General features: G+C 30.2%; 1 protein-coding gene across 2 annotated transcripts; it reads right to left on the reverse strand.

The window, feature by feature from the left end:
• Positions 1-1,529: 1,529 nt before the first annotated feature.
• On the reverse strand, positions 1,530-20,385 carry LOC145328956 (uncharacterized). 2 transcript variants are annotated; one of them, XM_080172934.1, is made up of 18 exons: positions 20,035-20,385; positions 19,854-19,925; positions 19,722-19,782; positions 19,483-19,580; positions 19,224-19,317; positions 17,997-18,088; positions 17,751-17,842; positions 17,210-17,318; positions 16,761-16,878; positions 16,189-16,250; positions 14,547-14,616; positions 14,021-14,136; positions 12,324-12,416; positions 11,245-11,304; positions 6,675-6,768; positions 4,208-4,325; positions 3,870-3,927; positions 1,530-2,806 (listed from the first exon to the last, which is right to left on the reverse strand). In XM_080172934.1, exons 1-18 carry the CDS (start codon positions 20,137-20,139, stop codon positions 2,699-2,701), a joined length of 1,620 nt encoding a protein of 539 aa, XP_080029060.1. In that variant the 5' UTR covers positions 20,140-20,385; the 3' UTR covers positions 1,530-2,698. The 2 variants fall into 2 exon arrangements, with proteins under 2 accessions (XP_080029060.1, XP_080029061.1); XM_080172935.1 differs by having other exon boundaries at positions 2,135-2,806; positions 3,876-3,927.
• Between the last annotated feature and the right edge of the window lie 8 nt (positions 20,386-20,393).

The raw sequence follows: 20,393 nt of genomic DNA on the forward strand, positions 1-20,393 counted from the left end.
TTCAATATCCGGTATCCGGCCAGATATTGAAAATGGCCGGATATCCGCCCACACCGGATATCCGGCCCAACCCTAGTTTATACCATATGGGAATTTGGGGGAAAATATTGTTGTATACATTTCAATTTTCTAACTTCTATTTCTGAATAAGAAATGAGTGCTTTTCTTGCTTAATCATTTTTTCTAAATTATTTTTTTTGTTTCTTGCCATTTTTAGAATTTTTAGTTTTGTTTTTGCTATTTTTGTTGTTTTGAAAAAAATTAAAGTATAATACTTGTTTATTGTTTTGATTAAAAATTTCTTAAAATCCAAATTTGGACCAAAAAAATCTGGTTAAAAAAGTTTTGTCTAGTCTAAAATTTGTTTGTGAATACCTTTATGTTGTTATAAGCCAATGCTGTGAAAAAAAAATATATTTTCAACCTATCAAAAAAGACATTTTATAAGGGATCGGCAGCCGCAACTAAGCCTCAAATTAAAGCACGTTTGGATGCTTTGAAAAAGGGATTGTCATATTTGGGTCAGGTTTAGATTTCTTGCTGCTTTTTATTTAAATTATAAATGGTTTATTTTCCCAAAGCTTACAGGCAGCTGCCGAGCCCTGCATCTTATTATTTTACATTTTGAGTTTATAATAAATGCCTCTTAACGTATTAAAATTAAAAACATGCTATATTGTACCAAACTGTAAAAAAAATCATCACAAAAATGAAACTCTTTACGTTCGCTACATACTGTAAAAAAATACTCATTTAAAAATTAAATGATATTATTCTTGATTATTCATTCTATCTCTGTAATGTAACGTCTTGTGAAAAATGCTTGTAAAGTTTTTAAAAAACTGTGAATTTAAATTTACAAAGAAAATTTACAAAATCAAATATATATATTTTTCCTGTCCTTTTATAAAGCCATTAATTATAATGCTAAATATATGTTTATTGTTATAATATTGTAATTATTGTAAGTTTAATAGTAAAACAAAATTATAAAATTTCAACGGTTGGTTGTACATTGCCAAATGTCCTACACAAAAACCTATTTCAAACATATCTAGTATAAAATGAAAAAAGTAATGCTTAACAAATTTCCTTACAATTTTATGATAAATTTAAAACAGAAATATATTTTAAAATAAAAATATTTATGTACCACATACAATTTAAGATATAAAACATATAAATAAATTTCTTCTAAATATAATTTGTTTATTTCTTTAGAGGTCAGAAAGAGCTGCTACTTTATGTATAACCAGCGTTTTCGCCCCTAGCATCTAGGGGCTCCGTATTCGTAGGGAAAAACATTACTACTTTATTTAATATGATATATGTTGTCCTAATGTTTGTCAGACAAAAGCAAATTGTCCAACTTTTTGTTCGATTTCGGTCCGGATGCAAATTTTATTTTATGAAAAAAAACATGCCTTCTATCTTTTATATTATTTGAGTAAATTAACAATTTTTTTACACAATCTGACTTACTGACATACGGACAGTTATAGATAAGCTTGCGCTACAAAAAAGACAAATTAGAAGAAAATAACACTTTATTTTATTTAGAGAAAATATATAGTTTCATTAATTTTTCATTAAAAGGCTTATTAAGTTTTGATCGATTCTGTTTTTTTTTATGAAAAACTTTTAAATATTTTTATCAATTAAGATATTAAACTGTACTTGAAATTTTTTTATCAAAATAAATTAAATTGACAAAAACTAATTTAAATAAAACTTAGATTTAAGTCAAGTTTTCTAGGTTTGATTATTTATTAGTAGGACTCGGCAACCCAGCATAGTAATCGGCATAAAAGCTGTAAATTTAACCCAAACTAAAAAAAAATTATATTATTACTAAATCAATCATGTACAGAAATTCAGACAAAGCGATGAAATAGCAGATGTGCAAGTGCATTAATCACAAATAAAAAATAAATTAAGAAAATAAATCACGGAACCTTTACATATGTTATTATTAAGCAAGCATGACTTAAAAGCCGACCGACCAAGAAAATTATATAGGGAATCTTCACGAAAAGGTTTAGCCATTAATCTTAATAGCTTTAAATAGTATTAATGACGGACGGGCAGTAAAATTTTATTATAAAGGAGCTATGCTACTAAATATATTCCTGTTTCGCGTGGCTGCCTAGCCCTTGGTATTAAATGGTAGTTAGTAAGCTTTTCAGTTAAGATTATTTGATGCTTTGAAATTTAATCATTCTTTATGATAAAACCTTTTTTGCCATAAATTAAACCTGTTTAAACGTAAGTGATGTATAAAAAGATTTGAACATTAGACAGATGTGATCTCCAAGTGATTAGGAATTGAAGTTGGATTTTAATAAAAATGATTAACAAGTTGATGATTCCAGTGGCGTGCACAAGCTTAGATGCCTAAGGGGTAATTGGTTGTTTACCCCCCTCAAAATTTGAAACCCCTTATTATTTCTCCCTCAAAATTTATAAATATACATTATTACCCTCCATACCTTTGATACCACCGAGTTTCCTTAAAATAAAAAGCTTGGACGTCCCTGTGCACAAGGCATTTTCAGGGGACTGTGTGTAAATCTTAAAGATATGAAAAGATGAGAATATTGGCCATCCTAATTTCAATTTTATGGACGTTTATACTCCCTACACCCGTCTTATGCACGCTTATGGACATAAAAACTGGGTAATTTGAATATCCTGTCAATTATTCCACTTCTACTTCCACGTCCCCGTCAGGAACTTCAGGTGGAACAGCATCTTCTGGTGATTGAAACAGCGCATCAAACGCCATTTTTGATGATTCATCAGATCCCTGAAAGATCATTCGGGGTTGTTATTAATTTTGTTGTCTGCTGATTTGTTTAAAAAATAGATGTTACTTGAATTTTCATACAGAAAATGATACAACTCAACTGGTAAAAATTGAAATGCAATTTTCGGATCATGGAAAGAAAACGAAGTAGCGGGTTTCGTCGTATTTTCACAGTAATTTTCTCTTATATTGCCTAACTCTGCGGGGCAAACTTTACCTAATTTAACCTAAAATAACCTATCAAAAGCTACTGTGAAAATACGACGAAATTCTAGGTTTCATATTGATCAGATTATACAATCATTTCATGCTAAAACTGACATACAAACATTAATATAAAAAAGCTTTCCTTTGAAAAAAACAAACTGTCAAAGCAATTATGAAAACAAGGCTGACAACATCCACAATTAGCGAAGCTTAACAAATCATTGTTGAAATAAGGGACACCATGGAAACTGTCCCAATTTTGTATAACTTTTGCGGACATACGTCATATTTTTCTTTCCCGAAAAAGAGAAGGGGGAAAGAAAAAAAAGGGAAGGGGGGAAGAAAAAAGAGATGGGAGAAAAGGGGGTTTTCCCCATCTCTTTTGAAGAGATTTTCTTCCCCCCTTCCCTTTTTTGGGAAAGAAAAATATGACTTAACTGGAACATGTTCCGCAAAAGTTATACAAAATTGGGACAGTTTCCATGGTGTTGAAATAAGGACAAATACTAGATGCTCATTAGATGCTTATCTTGAATAGCAGCTAAAAAAATAACATATTCCAGCGAACTGATTGACAGAATAACGGACAGACGGATTTACGTAAAGTAAATAATAGAGTAGCTTTGTTAATCGAAACAGATGAAACTATTTGTTTTGCAACAATTTATCGAAGCGGATTATACTGCCGGTATAAAATGACGTCATACTGGCCTATAAGGCTACCATTGATCAATTAAAATTTATTGAAAATTGGTTATTTAGTGTGTGTATTGGCCTATCATTTGTGTTGTATGACGTCATTTTTTTTATAGGCACTATAAACAGTTTCCAATTTATCTGTAGTTATCTGTAATACCTTTACCATTCCTAATCTCTGTTCCATGGCCATCAATCTGGTCTTCATTTCTTCCATCCTAGAATAGTTTTATATTGCATCATATTATAGACAGTTTTCCGCGGATATCGAAACAAAAAAAAACAGTTTTGATAACCCCGACGCGATGGGCCGAAGGCTCGTGGTAACAAAACTGCTAACTAAAAAACAATTTTTCCAGGGATCTAAATTAATTGATGTACATCCCCAATGATGATACACAAAATTAAACCTTCTGTAGATTACAAATAGTGGTTGAAACGTTTAGACACTCAACTTAATAAACTCGACTAGGCATTTTAAGAAAAAGTTTCACTTACTGTGCTCCGCATTTTTCACAGGTTTCCTCTTCCGGAGCAACTTGTTGGTCTTTCTTGTGAAAAAGGATTTTAAACAGCAACCAATACAGCATCTCAAAACCACTGATTAGGGAAAAACCTAGAATTAGTAATATTGTAAAAAAATCTTCCAAATATTTTGTAAAAATCTTCCAAATATTTTTGTAAAAATCTTCCAAATATTTTTTTTGTAAAAATCTTCTAAATATTTTGTGAAAATCTTCCAAATATTTTTGTTATTTATATTTAGCATATTTAAAATCATGGTGTATATTAAGCATTTAAGGAATATAAATATTCGTACATGAAACACTTTGTAATGCAAAATAAAATTCATAATTAAATACCTTTAATTGTATAATTTAGTTTTTTTCAAATAAAATAAAATTTTGAAAATAACTATTTTGAATAGTGAAACACCTAGAAAAAGCTTCGTTAATAGACGATTTGGCAAAATTAGTTGTCGCATTTTTTTTGTTGTTAATTTTTATAAAATTGTATGAAATTTGATAACAAATTATTGACAATTAACATCAAACCACGGCACAAATTTTAATATTTGATAAACCATAAACACCTATTTCAAGTATCAGTGGAAAAAGAGCAAACAAGAATGTAAACATGCAAAACAGAAAACTCTCTTTGGCTTAATAAACAATTATGATTTGCTTTCTTTTGTACGATTTTCTGATAGTAATAATCCTTACATGCATGTCTGTATGTACCAAAGGATCTCTGTAACTTTCCTCAAAAAAACTTTACCAAAACATAAGTAAGTGAATTTGGGGATTGAACCTCCCACCCCACATCAAGTGCCCCCAGAAGCCTCTAGAGGCGAAGAAGCTAGACAGAAATATTGATAGATTGAAATAAATAAAAAGTTGCTACAAAATATGAAATTAATGGTTTAACCAAACTCATAATTTAATCGTTTTTAGAATAATTATAAACTCTTTTATATTAATAATATATAAACTAAATATCAGTCTCAAATTTTTAATAAAAAACTTCACTAACATTAATTGCTTTTAGCATGACTTGGCAGCCGCTTTTAAAAAGTGGTAAGGATTTTTTTGTCTGTTGCATAAGATTTCGATAACTACTGAACAGATTAAATTTCATTTGTTGGAAGCTTCTAATAGATCCCTGGGTGGTTTTAGGCTATCTAGATCTACCATAGATTTAAGTTTTAAGTAAATAAAGCTATTTTCTTACTTACTTCTTAGAATACATAGCTCCTAGATGCTAGGAGCGCATCCGGTAAAAATACGTACATACATACAGCATGACCCTCGAAAAAGTATTTTTAAGCATCTGCAGCCCTTATTTCTCAATGAATTATAAAAAAATGCTTATGTCCTTGTTCTCCATAGTATTCCACATAAGTAGATATAAAAATATTTTTTTTACCTCCATTAACACCGGAGATTTTTAGAGCTAAAGTTTTGAAAAAGTGACTGAGAAAAAGAATTTTTTTTTGTTTCTCTTATTTTTTGGATGGTTATATTATGTTTTTCTGGCAACTGAATAATGATACACAAAGAAAAACAAGTTAACTAATTATTTCTTTTTTATTCCACCAAAAAATATAAATTTTTAATGGCAAAAAATACTACTGAATGAATTGATTATTTGCAAATTTTAGGTTATTTATTAACCCTTATTTGAGAAAAGGATTAATTATGACAGTTGCTCCGCCTACTTTTCTGACATCTCAATAATTTAATAGGGGTTTAATTAAGCTTTTTAGACAAAAAAATCATTATGTTTTAATTTTATTTTCTTTATAACTTTTTTGTTATTAAAGTTAGGATTGTGAAACAAAAATAATTTTCCTGCTATATTCATAAAGATTTATTTGGTTTTTTAATCTTAAACAATTTTGCCTAATAAGTAAGTTTTTCAAAATATCATTAAACTAAAAAGACTCAAAAAATATGTGTAAAAAAATGCTTTTTACTCAAAAACTAAATTTTTTATTTCATTTTTGTATAAAGTTTCTGCTAGTAACAAAAATAAAAGGATTTCTACCTTAATTTTGCTAAAAAAGTCGTTTCATGTTAAAAGTTACTTTTTCCTCAGTCACTTTTTCAAAACTTTAGCTCTAAAAATCTCCGGTGTTAATGGAGGTAAAAAAAATATTTTTATATCTACTTATGTGGAATACTATGGAGAACAAGGACATATGCATTTTTTTTTATAATTCATTGAGAAATAAGGGCTGCAGATGCTTAAAAATACTTTTTCGAGGGTCATGCTGTATAAATGTAGGTTGGCTGACATTTGTTGAAAAAAATTGGAAATATCGTTGATTCCTAAATTATCGTGGGCTACAATTTTCTAAAAAATGGTTAGTATGGCTGCGGCTTCCCAACCATAATTCCAGGGGATAGAATCTAAGCTCAAATGCTAAATGTTGATAACCTAGCAAATAACAAGTATGTATTACCTGTAAAAAGACCTAAATTTCCGCCAATCCAGGAAATTTTATCAGAAAACTTCATTCTTGAACTTTTGGTGATGACTGACACTTTCTTCTCACTCTTAAATAATTGGTTTAGAGTAAGGGTTGGGTTGGGTACATATTTGGCCAGACATCTTTATACTAAAGTAACAGGATGTTTGACTGTGTGTCTGTACCGAAGGATCTCGCTAACCGCTGAACCGATCGGGTTCTCCTTAACAGGGTAGCTTCTTATATGTCCCGGGAAGGTTTATAACTATTTTGGGGGAGGGTACCACTACCACCACCCTCCCAAGAGAAATCACAATAAAATCAAAATAAATTGAAATATTTCCGCCGCATAGTGTCGCTAGCGTAGTCGCGCTGCGTAGAGACATGAATTTAACAGCTGATAACATAGACAAATTATTTCTCAAACTAGATATTTAAAATAAAAAAAAACATTTAAATGCCACTAGAGGCCTCTAGGGGGCGTAGCCGCTAGTTCCGGATATCTTATGATAATCTTATGAACTATTACTACCACTTTACTTACTTTTACTTTTTGGGTAGGTAAAATTAAAAACAGGGATTTTTGTTGTATAATATAAAAGATTATACTGCCGGATATCCGGCAGGTTATCGGTTATCCAGCCCAACCCTAGTTTCAAGGAAAGGTTTAGGAGAGGTTTATATTCTATGACTTCTCTGTTGCTATTTAGGTTGAATGGCTGAAACTTTTTGTTTAAATTCATTATTTTCAAGAATAATTATACAGGTATTGATGTATAGTCCAGACAACTACCAGGCTTAAGGGGCTGAGTGAGACCCTTTTCGTCTGCTATCAGTTTACTTTCAGTTTGCTGTGTTTATATTTCTGATGCAATTAGCTGATTTCAAAGACCCAACAAAAAGACCGGGTCCCCGCGCTGTGGACAAAGTTACATATCAGGGATAAGGGATGGGAAACCTGACCGAAAATTAGGTCTCAGCCTCCTTTTTAAAGTGATGGGGCAACTTTTCTTTTTTGCCTATAAAATCAACTCATTTTCGCCAGTTCATTATTGGCTGTAGGCTAATATCCAATAGCCTGAAACTTGCTTTTAGCATTAACCAATTAATTAATAACCAACGCTTCCCCCAGTTCCTAATTGGCTAAATTAATTCAAGCAAACATAAATTTCTGCTATTAGAATGAAAACAATGGAAATTTTCTGCTATCAGAATGACTACAATACAGCATGACCCTCGAAAAAGTATTTTTAAGCATCTGCAGCCCTTATTTCTCAATGAATTATTAAAAAATGCATATGTCCTTGTTCTCCATAGTATTCCACGTAAGTAGATATAAAAATATTTTTTTTACCTCCATTAACACCGGAGATTTTTAGAGCTAAAGTTTTGAAAAAGTGACTGAGAAAAACAATTTTTTTTTGTTTCTCTTATTTTTTGGATGGTTATATTTTGTTTTTCTGGCAACTGAATAATGAGACACAAAGAAAAACAAGTTAACTAAATATTTCTTTTTTATTCCATAAAAAAATATAAATTTTTAATGGCAAAAAATACTACTGAATGAATTGATTATTTGCAAATTTTAGGTTATTTATTAACCCTTATTTATAGAAAAGGATTAATTATGACAGTTGCTCCGCCTACTTTTCTGACATCTCAATTATTTAATAGGGGGTAAATTAAGCTTTTTAGACTAAAAAGTCATTATGTTTATTTTTATTTTCTTTATAACTTTTTTGATATTAAAGTTAGGATTGTGAAACAAAAATAATTTTCCTGCTATAATCATAGAGATTTATTTGGTTTTTTAATCTTAAACAATTTTGCCTAATAAGTAAGTTTTTCAAAATATCATTAAACTAAAAAGACTCAAAAAATATGTGTAAAAAAATGCTTTTTACTCAAAAACTAAATTTTTTATTTCATTTTTGTATAAAGTTTCTGCTAGTAACAAAAATAAAAGGATTTCTAGCTTAATTTTGCTAAAAAAGTCGTTTCATGTTAAAAGTTACTTTTTCCTCAGTCACTTTTTCAAAACTTCAGCACTAAAAATCTCCGGTGTTAATGGAGGTAAAAAAAATATTTTTATATCTACTTACGTGGAATACTATAGAGAACAAGGACATATGCATTTTTTAATAATTCATTGAGAAATAAGGGCTGCAGATGCTTAAAAATACTTTTTCGAGGGTCATACTGTATATATGATGTTCAATCACATCAACTTATTATTAAATCTACACATTAATAAATGTCCATATAGCAAAACATAAACAGAGAGATCGTTTTTTGAAGACTGCGTAGGATTCAACATTTTATACTTCAGAACAATGTGAAAAACTCATGTCTTTAGACAATTTAAAAGTTATATTTCATGTGGAATTGATAACCCACCTAAATGATTACAAATACAAAACTAGTTCAATATGTAAATAAAAAGTGTACTGTGTTTTGTTAAAAAAAATTTTCATTAATTTTGGTAAAAATTATTGCACAATTAATTAAACTTTTCTGTTAATTTTTAACGAAAAATTATTTTTTTTTAAATTCTTAATTTATATGTATGCTATGGAACAATTAGTTGCTAGAATGTTACCCATGTACTTATTCAATTCTACTTAATTTATTTATTAAAGCTGGGGGGCTAAAGCGGTGTTTATTTCTATATACAAATTTTGGGGTGAAGTAGATCCCCCCTTAAAATGTTTGAAAATAAATCAAATTTAACCATCTCAAAAAAAAAACTTTTTTCAAATGGGGGGGGGGGGGTGGCGAAGTAATGACCATCTTAACGGGATTCTACTTAAACCCACTAACATATTGGTTCTTTGAAAAGTTTTTATTATATTTTATGCTAGGTGGAATCAACTACCTGAATTCTATTCTATACTATTTTTCTTTGCATTCATATAATAGCTATTTCATCATTGTTCATAGTTTTCAAATCTAACTACTGCGTCATCCCGAAACTAGTTTTTTAGGCCTAGTTGGAAAATAGGCCTGGAATAATTATTTCTTACGTTTCCCATCCCTTATCCCTGGTTACATATAGTTCATCCCCTCTTAAAAATCAAACATATATTAAAAACAAAAATAAACTAATTATGTTGAATATTTGATAATGAATATATATGATGATTAAGGAAAATATAATTAATCATTCATAATTGACCATAATTGTAATATGTACATATCAATATTTTGTACAATTTTTAACAAGAACAAATTTGGGTTATAGTCCCTTCCGTGGCCAGGCTCCTTAATGGGCGATTCTTTGTTTTTTCACATTAGCTTTTTTCCTGTTTCTAGCCCCTGCGGGGCCAATTGCCTTACCCTGTGGGGCAATCACCTAACCCAATATAACCTAACCTAACCTAAAATAACCTATCAAAAGCCATTTTTAAAATACGACAAATTGCCCCTTAAGGGGCGTTGCCACGAAAGGGACTATTCCCCAAATTTGTTTAATATTATGTAGTATTTTAAAGATACTACTGTGACTTCGCCCCTAAAGAAAGAGGGAAATTATAAATTAAGAAAGTTTTTGGAATAGGTTTTAATTTTGTAGCATCATTTTTCACGGTGTCATTCACGTACCCTTCAGTAAAATAGCCTAAAACCTTACAAAGACAAATATTAGGCTTGTTGGGAAATTGTGAGGTGATCAGTCCAACTGTATAAGATACACATACAGACGTACGGACCGACCCAAATTATAGAAAAGCTTCGCTATTAAAAATTACAATATTAAAGCAGAATAATCTAAAGGAATGGAGAATATAATAGAAAGAACGACCCTCCCCCAATCCACCCACCCCCCTGACCTTAATTTGGCAGAAATAATTGTAAATATCTAATGCATTACAGACATACGCTGTCGACTAGAAGAGTAGTTTCGCTACTAAAAGTATAATATTCATTAATGACTGTTATTGATTTGACCCTAGAATGATGAGACAGTTTGACATTATAATGACATTTAATAAATATTCATAAATAATGTTGTTTTACTTTGGGTCTCGTTGGTTATTACCTATTACCTCATTGGGGCGGGATTCTCCTTCGATTTTAATCAAGTGATCATCTAGAGAATCCAAGGGCATCCTCCGCTGATTATAGGATGTAATACTTTAACGCCCACTATTGGATATTAGGTTAAGTAACTTCCAACAGACAACCAACCCTTTGATTACACGACCTTTGTTTGAGAAGTCGTAACTCTGCATGGAAATGAGAATTATGTCGCGGTGTCGGGCCGAGATCCGAACCTATTTCCACCCGGGGAGGAGCAGATGCGCTACGAGTTGAGCTACGGTCGGGGTAGGTGGTTGATTCAAAAAGGTTGATTACGTTTACAGCAGGAGCGTGCAAAAGGGGGTGTATTTATCCCCCCTGACCCAACTAAAACAGGAAAGGGGCAGCGAGTAAAAAAAGTCACATCCCCATAAATTAAAGTAGGCTTGGGTGACTCTTCAGTATATTGGTTTAAGCTTTCAGCAACGAACAAACAGATGGATTGACCCTAAAAGCTTTGCTTTTGAAAATGAATCTTGAAATTTACTTGTGGAAAAGACATTGAGATGGTGAACATGCTTGCAACTCTCTTATTGATATTTGAACCCTGAAATTAAGATAATTATTATAAAAAAGTAACAGGATGTTTGTCTGTCGTGTTTCTGTTCGTCTGCCTGCAACTTAAGATCTCACTAAGCGATGGACTCCTTTCTGAGAATGTTCTTATAGATTCAGGTAAAGTTCATAACTATTTTGTGGGAGGATACCTCTACGCGCCATAAAGAAATTGCCCTTGGAAAAAAAACCTCCTCAAAAATTATTGTTATTAACTTTTTCTTTACAAAACTTAAATTGAAAGTGAAAGATCGATGGTGCTTGACTCCTGTTTTTGCTGTAAAATATTAAACTTTTGCACCAATAATCAATCTTTAACATAATCTAGGGGTAATTTTGTTTCTCATAATTTGGGGTGCATCAATTAATCGTTTATTGTCCATTTGAGACCCCTCCACTATTCCACTTCCTTAAGTTATCTGAACCTTGTAATAGAAAAATTCGTCCGTCTGTCCATCCATCATTTTAAATCATGACATAAAATACCCTAAATTTTTTTTTATATTTCTTTTTAAATTTTGCTATAGAAAACGCACATTCTCACATAAACAACCCCTTAAATAGTGGATGTAAATATTCTTTTTTTCTCCCCGAGGTAGTCATTTGTTTCCCTGAGGTATCATTTTTATCCCCGAGGTAGTCATTTTTTTCCCCCAAAGCATGACAACCGGTGAACAGAATCTCAGTTCTGCACCAAAAGCCTCGCACGACTAAAGTTCCGATGTCTATACAGTCATATTTATATGAAAATTTGAGAAAATATTTTTAGAAGATTTTAGAATTTTTTTTTGGAAGATTTTAGAACTTTTATTAATTACTAGAAGAAAGCATAATTACCTTGGGGAAAAAAATGACTACTTCGGAGATATAAATGAAAATTAAAAACCAAAATTAAACCACATTTTAGCATAAAAATGAGTTTTTGTTTAATTGAGAATGATTGTGAAAAAATATTCATTCCTAAACAAAAAACTGGATAGGAATACCCCAGTTAAGAAGAAAAGTACGTACCACATAATCCTCGTCACTTTCACAAACATGATTTTGAACTTTGTCGCAGAAGAACTCTGTTCGCATGTCCTTCGTGTTTATTATCAAAGGGTCCTAAATACAATAAATACATTGAAACACAGGATAGGAGGCATTTTTTAGTACCTATGCTGGCCTACCATTGGTCAATTCAAATGTATACTGGCCTACAATTGATAATTTAGTATGTGTGTTGGCCTTTCATTGGTCATTTGTATTGTATGACGTCATTTATATATAGTTACTAAAAAGAACTTCAAACGATAGGTTTACCTATATTTTAGGTTAACCTATCTAACAGTTTTAAAAACAACCCTAAAGAAATTCCTCCTATTCAAAAAATTGAAACAAATTGAAAGTTATTGATTAGAGTAGTTTTATTGACCTAGTCTTTTCTAGTCCATAAAAATCCTGAATCTTTTCCAGTTTGGGGGGTTTGATTATCCATAACTCAACAACAAAAGTTATACAAATAAGACTTTTTTTTCCTTTCTCACCTAAAATGTGCCTTATCCCCCCCCCCCATAAATGTTTTGGGGCTAGGAGGTAAAATACCACAAATTCATTTATTTAACAAGTATTCTTGGTCAAAACAGGTCAAAACTATACATCTTCCTCCTAAAATGTGTAAAAGCTAGTGTTTGGGTATAATTTAAAGGGATTCAATACAGGGTCTAAAGGTATAAGACAATGGCCATTGAATTGATGTACATTCCCAATAATGATACTTAAAATTACCCATTCTGTAGATTGCAATTAGTGGTTGAAATGTTCGGACACTTAACTCAATGAATTATCCAATCAAAATTCAAGAAAAGTCCTCAAAGTAGTTAAGTCAACGAATGAGAAAACCATATTATAAAAATTTGGGGACTAGTGTAAAAAATAAAACCTTAAAGGAATTTCAAAATAACATACTGACACGAAGGATATATAGAGTAATTTGAAAATTAGAAATGATAAAAACATGTTAATTTCAAGTGTGGCCAAAAATTTGATTTATTAGAACATTTACAAGAAATGATTTATTTTGATTTAGCGAATTTAAAATTGTATATTTTATTACTGGTTAACGTCACTTAAGCAAAGTAAAAACATGGTACTATTTTATATCATGAAATAATACGTATTACTATTTACTATTTAGAAATATATAAAACAAAAGTAACAGGATGTCCAGATGTATCCGCAACTATACCCTTAAACAAAGCCAATTTTTTTTTTATGGTAACTTTTGATGATAACTTAGTTAATGACTTTTAAATAGTTAAATGACATTAAAAGGCATATTAGATCATCTATAAAGAGCAATTTGTAATGGAAACACAAATTCAGATTCAGAATATATTTTACCAGGTTAAACCATCTAGAGAGTTAATTTACCTGGGGAAAAATTATCTGTTCAGGATCTAAAATATAATCTGCCAGGTTGAACAGTCTAAAAAGTCAATATACCTGGGGGGGGGGGGGGGAAATGATCTGTTGCGGATCTAGAATATAATCTGAAAGGTTTAACAATCCAGAAGTAATATAACCAAGGCAAAAAATGATCTGTCTAGGATCTATAATATAATCTGCCAGTTAAACATTCCAAAAAGTTAACTTACCTTGAGATAAATTATGTGTTCAGGATCTAGAATATAATCTGCCAGGTTGAATAGTCCAGAAAATTAATTTACCTGGGGGAAAATAATCTGTTCAGGATCTAGAATATAATCTGCCAGGTTGAACCATCCAGAAAGATCCACAGTGCCTCCATCATTCCTTGTCATTGTTGTGTATTTGGAAAAATCACCTAAAATAAAGGGTTTGAACATTTAAAAATTTGTTGTTCCATTTTAGGGATTGCATAAAGGTATCTATAATACAAAGTAGAACGATGTATGTCTGTCTGTCCGTCTGTCCCTTAAGATCTCGGTAACCACTGAACCGATCGGATTCTACTCTTCAGGGAATATATCTACTAGTCCTGTGGTGGTTTAAAGCTATTTCCTTGGAGGGTGGGACACCCCAAACCTCCGAAAAAACAACAAAATCACCATCAATTCTTTTAGGCAGGTAATTTAAAATATAGTGGTTGCAGCACCATAGTAACTTAACTTAAAAAAAATTACCTCTTGTGGCAAAGCTCCTAGAGGCTAGAGGCAAAGCTGCTAGTGTAAATATATAACATTAACAAGATAATAGGATGATAAATTTTCTTACCATAAAGTTGCTCATCATTACAATGCATACCATAGTATTTGCAGTAATTCATCAATTGTTCTCTCATAGTCTAAAAATATATTGATTTATGTATTATGTTTGTTAGGCAAAACTTTTAACTTTAAATTTGTGAATGAATTCAAATGAAGCTATGTATTTTTCCATGTTATATAGCTATTTTGGATTGATGAAACTTGAAATTGTTTTAGTAAGGGAGTGGCAGGAAATTTTAACCTAACAATATTTTACTCTCATAAAGGACCAAGGAACTATTCCGCAAATTTTCCTAAAGGCATTTATATGAAATACGTGTTAAGTATTTTTTTTATTAAAAAAATTTAATCAGCAGATTTCCGAAAGAAACCGCCTGAAGAAAAAACATTTACATTGAGTTTTGGAATTTTACCTCCTTAAAGGACGCCTGCAAGAAATACCACGCTTTAACTGCTGAAAGACTGCCACAAGAAGACCCAATACCCCAAATTTAAAGCCTTCAGCTTTAGTAACAAAAAAGTTCTAGGCATTTCAAAATAGCATTTTATGTACAATGAAGTTTTTGAAAGATTTCCAATGCTTATAAAAGAAAAAAACAATATTAAATTACGTCGCCTAGACACAAAATTATAACTTTATCTTTGTCAGAAACTTAGATTGCCTGTAACTGATTACATTTTTACAATAAAAACACCACATTTTATAGTCAAAATCTATGAAAAAAATTCGATTTAAATTGCATTTTTCAACAAAAATCATAGCGGAAACAAAGGGGGAAACTAATACAATCTCAGCTGTGATTGGTTGTTAAGCTGATTCAGCCTTCTGATTGGCTACAGTACACTCGGTACAATACAAGTTAAACTTAATTTTTTTTAATGATTTTAACTATAAAAATGGGTATTTTTATTGTAAAAATATAATTAGTTACTGGAAACCTAAATTTATGACAAAAATAAGCTTATAATTTAGTTTCTAGGCTACGTAGTTTAATTTCAAAGTTTTCAACATGAGTATTACAATTCTTTCAAAATTTTCATTGTACATAAAATGTCATTGTAACATGCCTAGAACTTTTTTGTTATAGAAGCTGAAGGCTTCAACTTTGGGGTATTTGGTCTACTTGTGGCAGTCTTGCAGCAGGTAAAGCGTGGTATTTCTTGCAGGCTTCCTTTAAAATATTAAAAGAATTGTTCAAATGTTGTCTTTGTGTTCAGAATACTAGTTTGTTGTGTTCTTCTAATTATTTGTCTGTTTTTCAAATGTAATCAACAATTTTTTTTTCTTTTAAAGAGATAGCTTTTCTTATAAAATATTGGTTTAGTATATTTAAATACATTAAAGTAAAATAAATACATTCTTTTAAAATACTACCCAAAGAACACATAAACATAATTAAAATTGCTCCTATTTATGTTCTGAAGATTTTAAGCCGGCGGTTAAAAAAATATCTAACTTTTTTTTCAGAAAGCGGAAAATTGTTAAAATACATTGATTAAATTTTTTGTTTAAAAAAAAACATAGAAATAATCTTAAAAAATCAACATCATTTTTGAAATCTACATTAAATTACTCAAATATATTATACAGACATGGAAGCAGGGATAAGGGATTTGCTGAAGGTTCCTAGCTTCTTTTGCATTTTTACCTTATGAGTGAAAAGTGTGTAAGTATGTTCATTACAGCCAGGCAAACAGTCACACCCTAATCCTAAATTATAAAAATTATGTAAAATTAATATTTGTCCACTTCAAATTATATCCTTATACTAAAGTAACAGGATGTTTGTTTGTCTGTGTATCTGTGTGTCTGTACCAAAGGATCTCGCTAACCGCTGAACCGATCGGGTTCTCCTTAACAGGGTAGATTGTCATATGTCCCGGGAAGGTTTTTAACTATTTTGGGGGAGGGTACCACCACCCTCCCAAGAGAAATCACAATAAAATCAAAAATATTAAATATTTCCGCCGCATAGTGTTGCTAGCATAGTCGCGCTACGTAGTCGCGCTGCGTAGACACATGAATTTAACAATTGATAACATAGACAAGTTATTTCTCAAATTAGATATTTAAAATAAAAAAAAACATTTAAAGGCCACTAGAGGCCTCTAGGGGCGAAGCTGCTAGTTATAAATATAATGATACAAAAAACCTCATGCAGAGGAATAAATTATGTTAGTAAATTCTTTATATTTTTCAGAAAGAAATACACAAGTTTACCTTTCATTTCATTAGCATTGTATTTCTTAACAATGTTATAGAAACATATATTTCCTAGGTAAAAACAGGTTTTATCTCCATCCATTTGAGGTACATTCCAGGGTTTACACCCACAAACCTAAAATTAGTTAAATAAGTATTTCAGTTACAAGAAAATGATTTTTTTGCTTTTATTTTTCGTATTATAAAAATCATTTATACATCATTTAGTAAAAAATAATTTAGAATAAAAATTTTGTTGCAAACATGTTTTTATCAAAATTTCCTTCTTCAAATGATTTTCACAGAAAAAATATATTTTTTCAATCAATACTATTAAACTTGTGAAATCAATTAACATTATTAAATTGACATAATCCATCAGATAGAAAGAATGTTCTGATGTTGTATTCTTTTGTGCATTAAAAAAATCTATTGCACTTGAATAATACTTGAATAATAAAAAGAACCTCAGTAGCCTTTTTCCAGAGACAGTCAAGTTTGCAATTGTTTTCAGTGTAGTAAGAAAACATTTGTAGGTTTCCTTCATGAGAAAAATAACATTTTCTTGCTTCAGGCCTAAAAAAAGTAATAAAATAGAAAATCAAAACTTTTTTTCCTTCAAAAGAAATACTTTGAATAATGAAATTTTCAATTTTCAAATAGTTATGTTATCAGTTAACTCAATGATATTACAATATTAATTGTTATAAAGAAGTAATAGAAGAAAAGATGAGGTAAAATTTGGAAAATTTATATTACAGGTTGAAAAAAACAGCTTTTCAAAGATATAAAAATGTACAATTATAAGATTAAAACCAGTTTTGTTTGCCCCTAGATGCCAAAGGCACAAAACTGCTTTTAATATTATGATTTTACATTTTTATATTCATAGAAAACTGGATATAGTGTGATACAATAATTGATTTTTCAGTTTGGCTTGAAACTGGTTCTTATCCACCGGACATTAATGAGTTTCAAAGCCATGCTGGAAAAAGTAATCAAGGTTACTCTAGAGTTTGAAAAGATTCATCAGATCCAGTTTTTTCTCCATAGATTGTCAACTCTAGAGTAGTTGAACTTCCAGAGGTCGGACCAATCACCTTAGAAATAGTGGAATTAAATTTCTATATAAAAACACTATATCTTATTTCAATACATAGAAAAAACTTAAATTGAATTCCTTTTAATGAAAAAAAATGACAAAAAAATTAATCTTTTAAAATTGTAAATACAAATTGACACAACATTTAATACCTTAGTCCAAGATGAAAGATCTTCATTGGTTAACATGGGAACATCAGATGGATCATGTATCTTCATCCAAAAATTGTTCTTTGCATGGATATCTAAAATAATATTTTTTTATAATATTACTAAAAAAGAATGAAATAAGATTTAAAAACTTATAGTATGTAAGGTAATTAAGTCTAATGTTAATTTTGAAACAATAAATTTTTCAAATATTTGAATTTGATTAGACAAAGACATCATGGTAGTTGAGTAAAGCAGATAAACATCTATTAATTGATAAGAAATTTCCATTTATAAATAACACTTCTTTTGATAAGAACAGTGACAACGATTCAAAGTTTTCTTTTATCTTTTACCAAAAAATAGTTTCAAAGCAAATGGTTTCAGTTTGATCCTTAAATGTTAAAGGAACCCTGCAAGGCATATACCGCTTTAACTACTGAAAGACTGCCACGAGTAGATCCAATACCCAAAATTTGAAGCCTCCAGCTTCAATAACAAAAAAGTTATAGACATTTCAAAATGATATTTTTAGTACAATGAAAATTTTGAGAGTTTTTTATTGCTAATAATAAAAATTTCATTATTAAAATACGTCGTCTAGAAAGAAAATTATAAGCTTTTTTTGGCAGAAACTAAGGATGCCAGTAACTGATAACAATTTTACAATAAAAACAACCTTCTTTATAGTCAAAATCATTAAAAAAATCAGTTTAATTTGCGTTGTACTGAGAGTACTGTATTGTGAGATGCCAGCCTACATGATTTTTAGCCAATCAGAATGCTAAGTCCGTGCTAAGTCTGCTGAACAACCAATCACAACTGAGCATTTGTATTACTTACATTAGTTTCATTGTTTCCCGCTAGGATTTTACTCTTACAAATGTAATTTAAACCGAATTTTTAAACATATTTTGACTATGAAAAGGGGTGTTTTTATTATAAAAATGTTATCAGTTACTGGCAGCCTAAGTTTCTGACAAAAATAAGCTTTTAATTTTGCTTCTAGACAATGTAATTTAAAATTGAAATTTCTATCTTAAGCAATGAAAAACTTTCAAAACTTTCATTGTACTAAAAAAACATTTGAAATGTCTGTAACTTTTTTGTTATTAAAGCTGGAGGCTTCAAATTTTGGGTATTGGGTCTACTCGTGGCAGTCTTTCAGCAGTTAAAGCAGTGAATTTCTTGCAGGATTCCTTTAATATGTGGACTAGAAAGTGAACTTACTCTTAGTAATATCAAAAGATGTCATAAGGTCAACAACAAAGACAAATCCTTTTGATTTTCCAATTCCAGCTACATTCTTGGCTGCTAAATAATCCTATAAATACATAAAATATACATAATCATTTATCAAAAATGCCATGTTGTACTGAAATTCATTGTCCACTACAAAATGCATTAGATTTGAACTAGATACACTGAAATGCAATTAAAGTACAATGATTCTGAAATTTATTTTACAATAAAATATAATATTTATTACCTTTGTTAAAAATTCATAATTAAATAGATCTAACCACGAAGATGGTTTTAAAACTTGTTCAAGTGGCTTGGCATTAAATGTTTGACACAAACCAAGATCTGAAAGTTAATTTTCACTTGAATAAAAAAATCTTGTAAATAAAATAATTTTTTATCAATAACAATGGTTATAATAAATATATAATCTGTCTTTATTTGACATTTATAACATGTTGATTAATATAATTGAATTGTAGATACCTGTTGGAGTTGTGGTAAAGAAATTGCATTTTGGGTATCTGTATATATCTCCCTTTGGTACCTATTATTACATATATTATAGTTATTACACATTTTTTCCCTACTGGATCTTTTAAACTTTACAAAGTATACCTTAAACAGAGTCAGGTATTCATGCACAGACTTTCTTATATCACCCATTGCTTCCACCAGCTCTAACGGTATCTAAATTTAAAATTTTTAATTTAAATGAATTTTTAAAGTATCAAGATATGCTCAAAAAGTATTTCTTATGGTAATTTAACAATTTACTGATATAACCAATAAGGTTTACCTCATCAGCATTAAGGTAGAGTGCAGATTCTTCTCCCCACCAGCAAATTGGAACTAGATTAAGATTACTGGTGGAATTTTTGCCAGAACTTTCAAGATCACCCATGTTGAACTTTATAGTGTTATGATTAAAGTTTTCAGGCTGTGCTGAAAGCTTTAAAATTTGAAAAAACTTCTCAAGACTTGGTACTTTCTTTTCCAATTCACAGTAATTTTCAAAGGCAGGATTGCCATCATTGCAAATTGATGCAAGGGGTTTTCCTTTAATATTTTCAAAGTCTGGAATAACTTGAGACTTGAATGCTTCATTGAAAGGATATAAGTAACTGTAATTAAACAGTGCGAATATTTCTTTCCTAA

Source organism: Acartia tonsa, chromosome 9 (assembly GCF_053477335.1).
Source record: "Acartia tonsa isolate MP-2025a chromosome 9, ASM5347733v1, whole genome shotgun sequence".
Taxonomy (NCBI): Eukaryota; Metazoa; Arthropoda; class Copepoda; order Calanoida; family Acartiidae; genus Acartia; species Acartia tonsa.

Excerpts from the sequence above, each read along its gene's own strand:
- LOC145328956 (XM_080172934.1), bottom strand. The coding sequence starts at position 20,139 with ATGGGTGATCTTGAAAGTTCTGGCAAAAATTCCACCAGTAATCTTAAT. Across the intron at positions 14,137-14,546 it reads TAATGATGAGCAACTTTATG|GTGATTTTTCCAAATACACA; the intron begins GTAAGAAAATTT and ends CCTTTATTTTAG. Across the intron at positions 11,305-12,323 it reads AAAGTGACGAGGATTATGTG|GGTTCAAATATCAATAAGAG; the intron begins GTACGTACTTTT and ends TCTTAATTTCAG.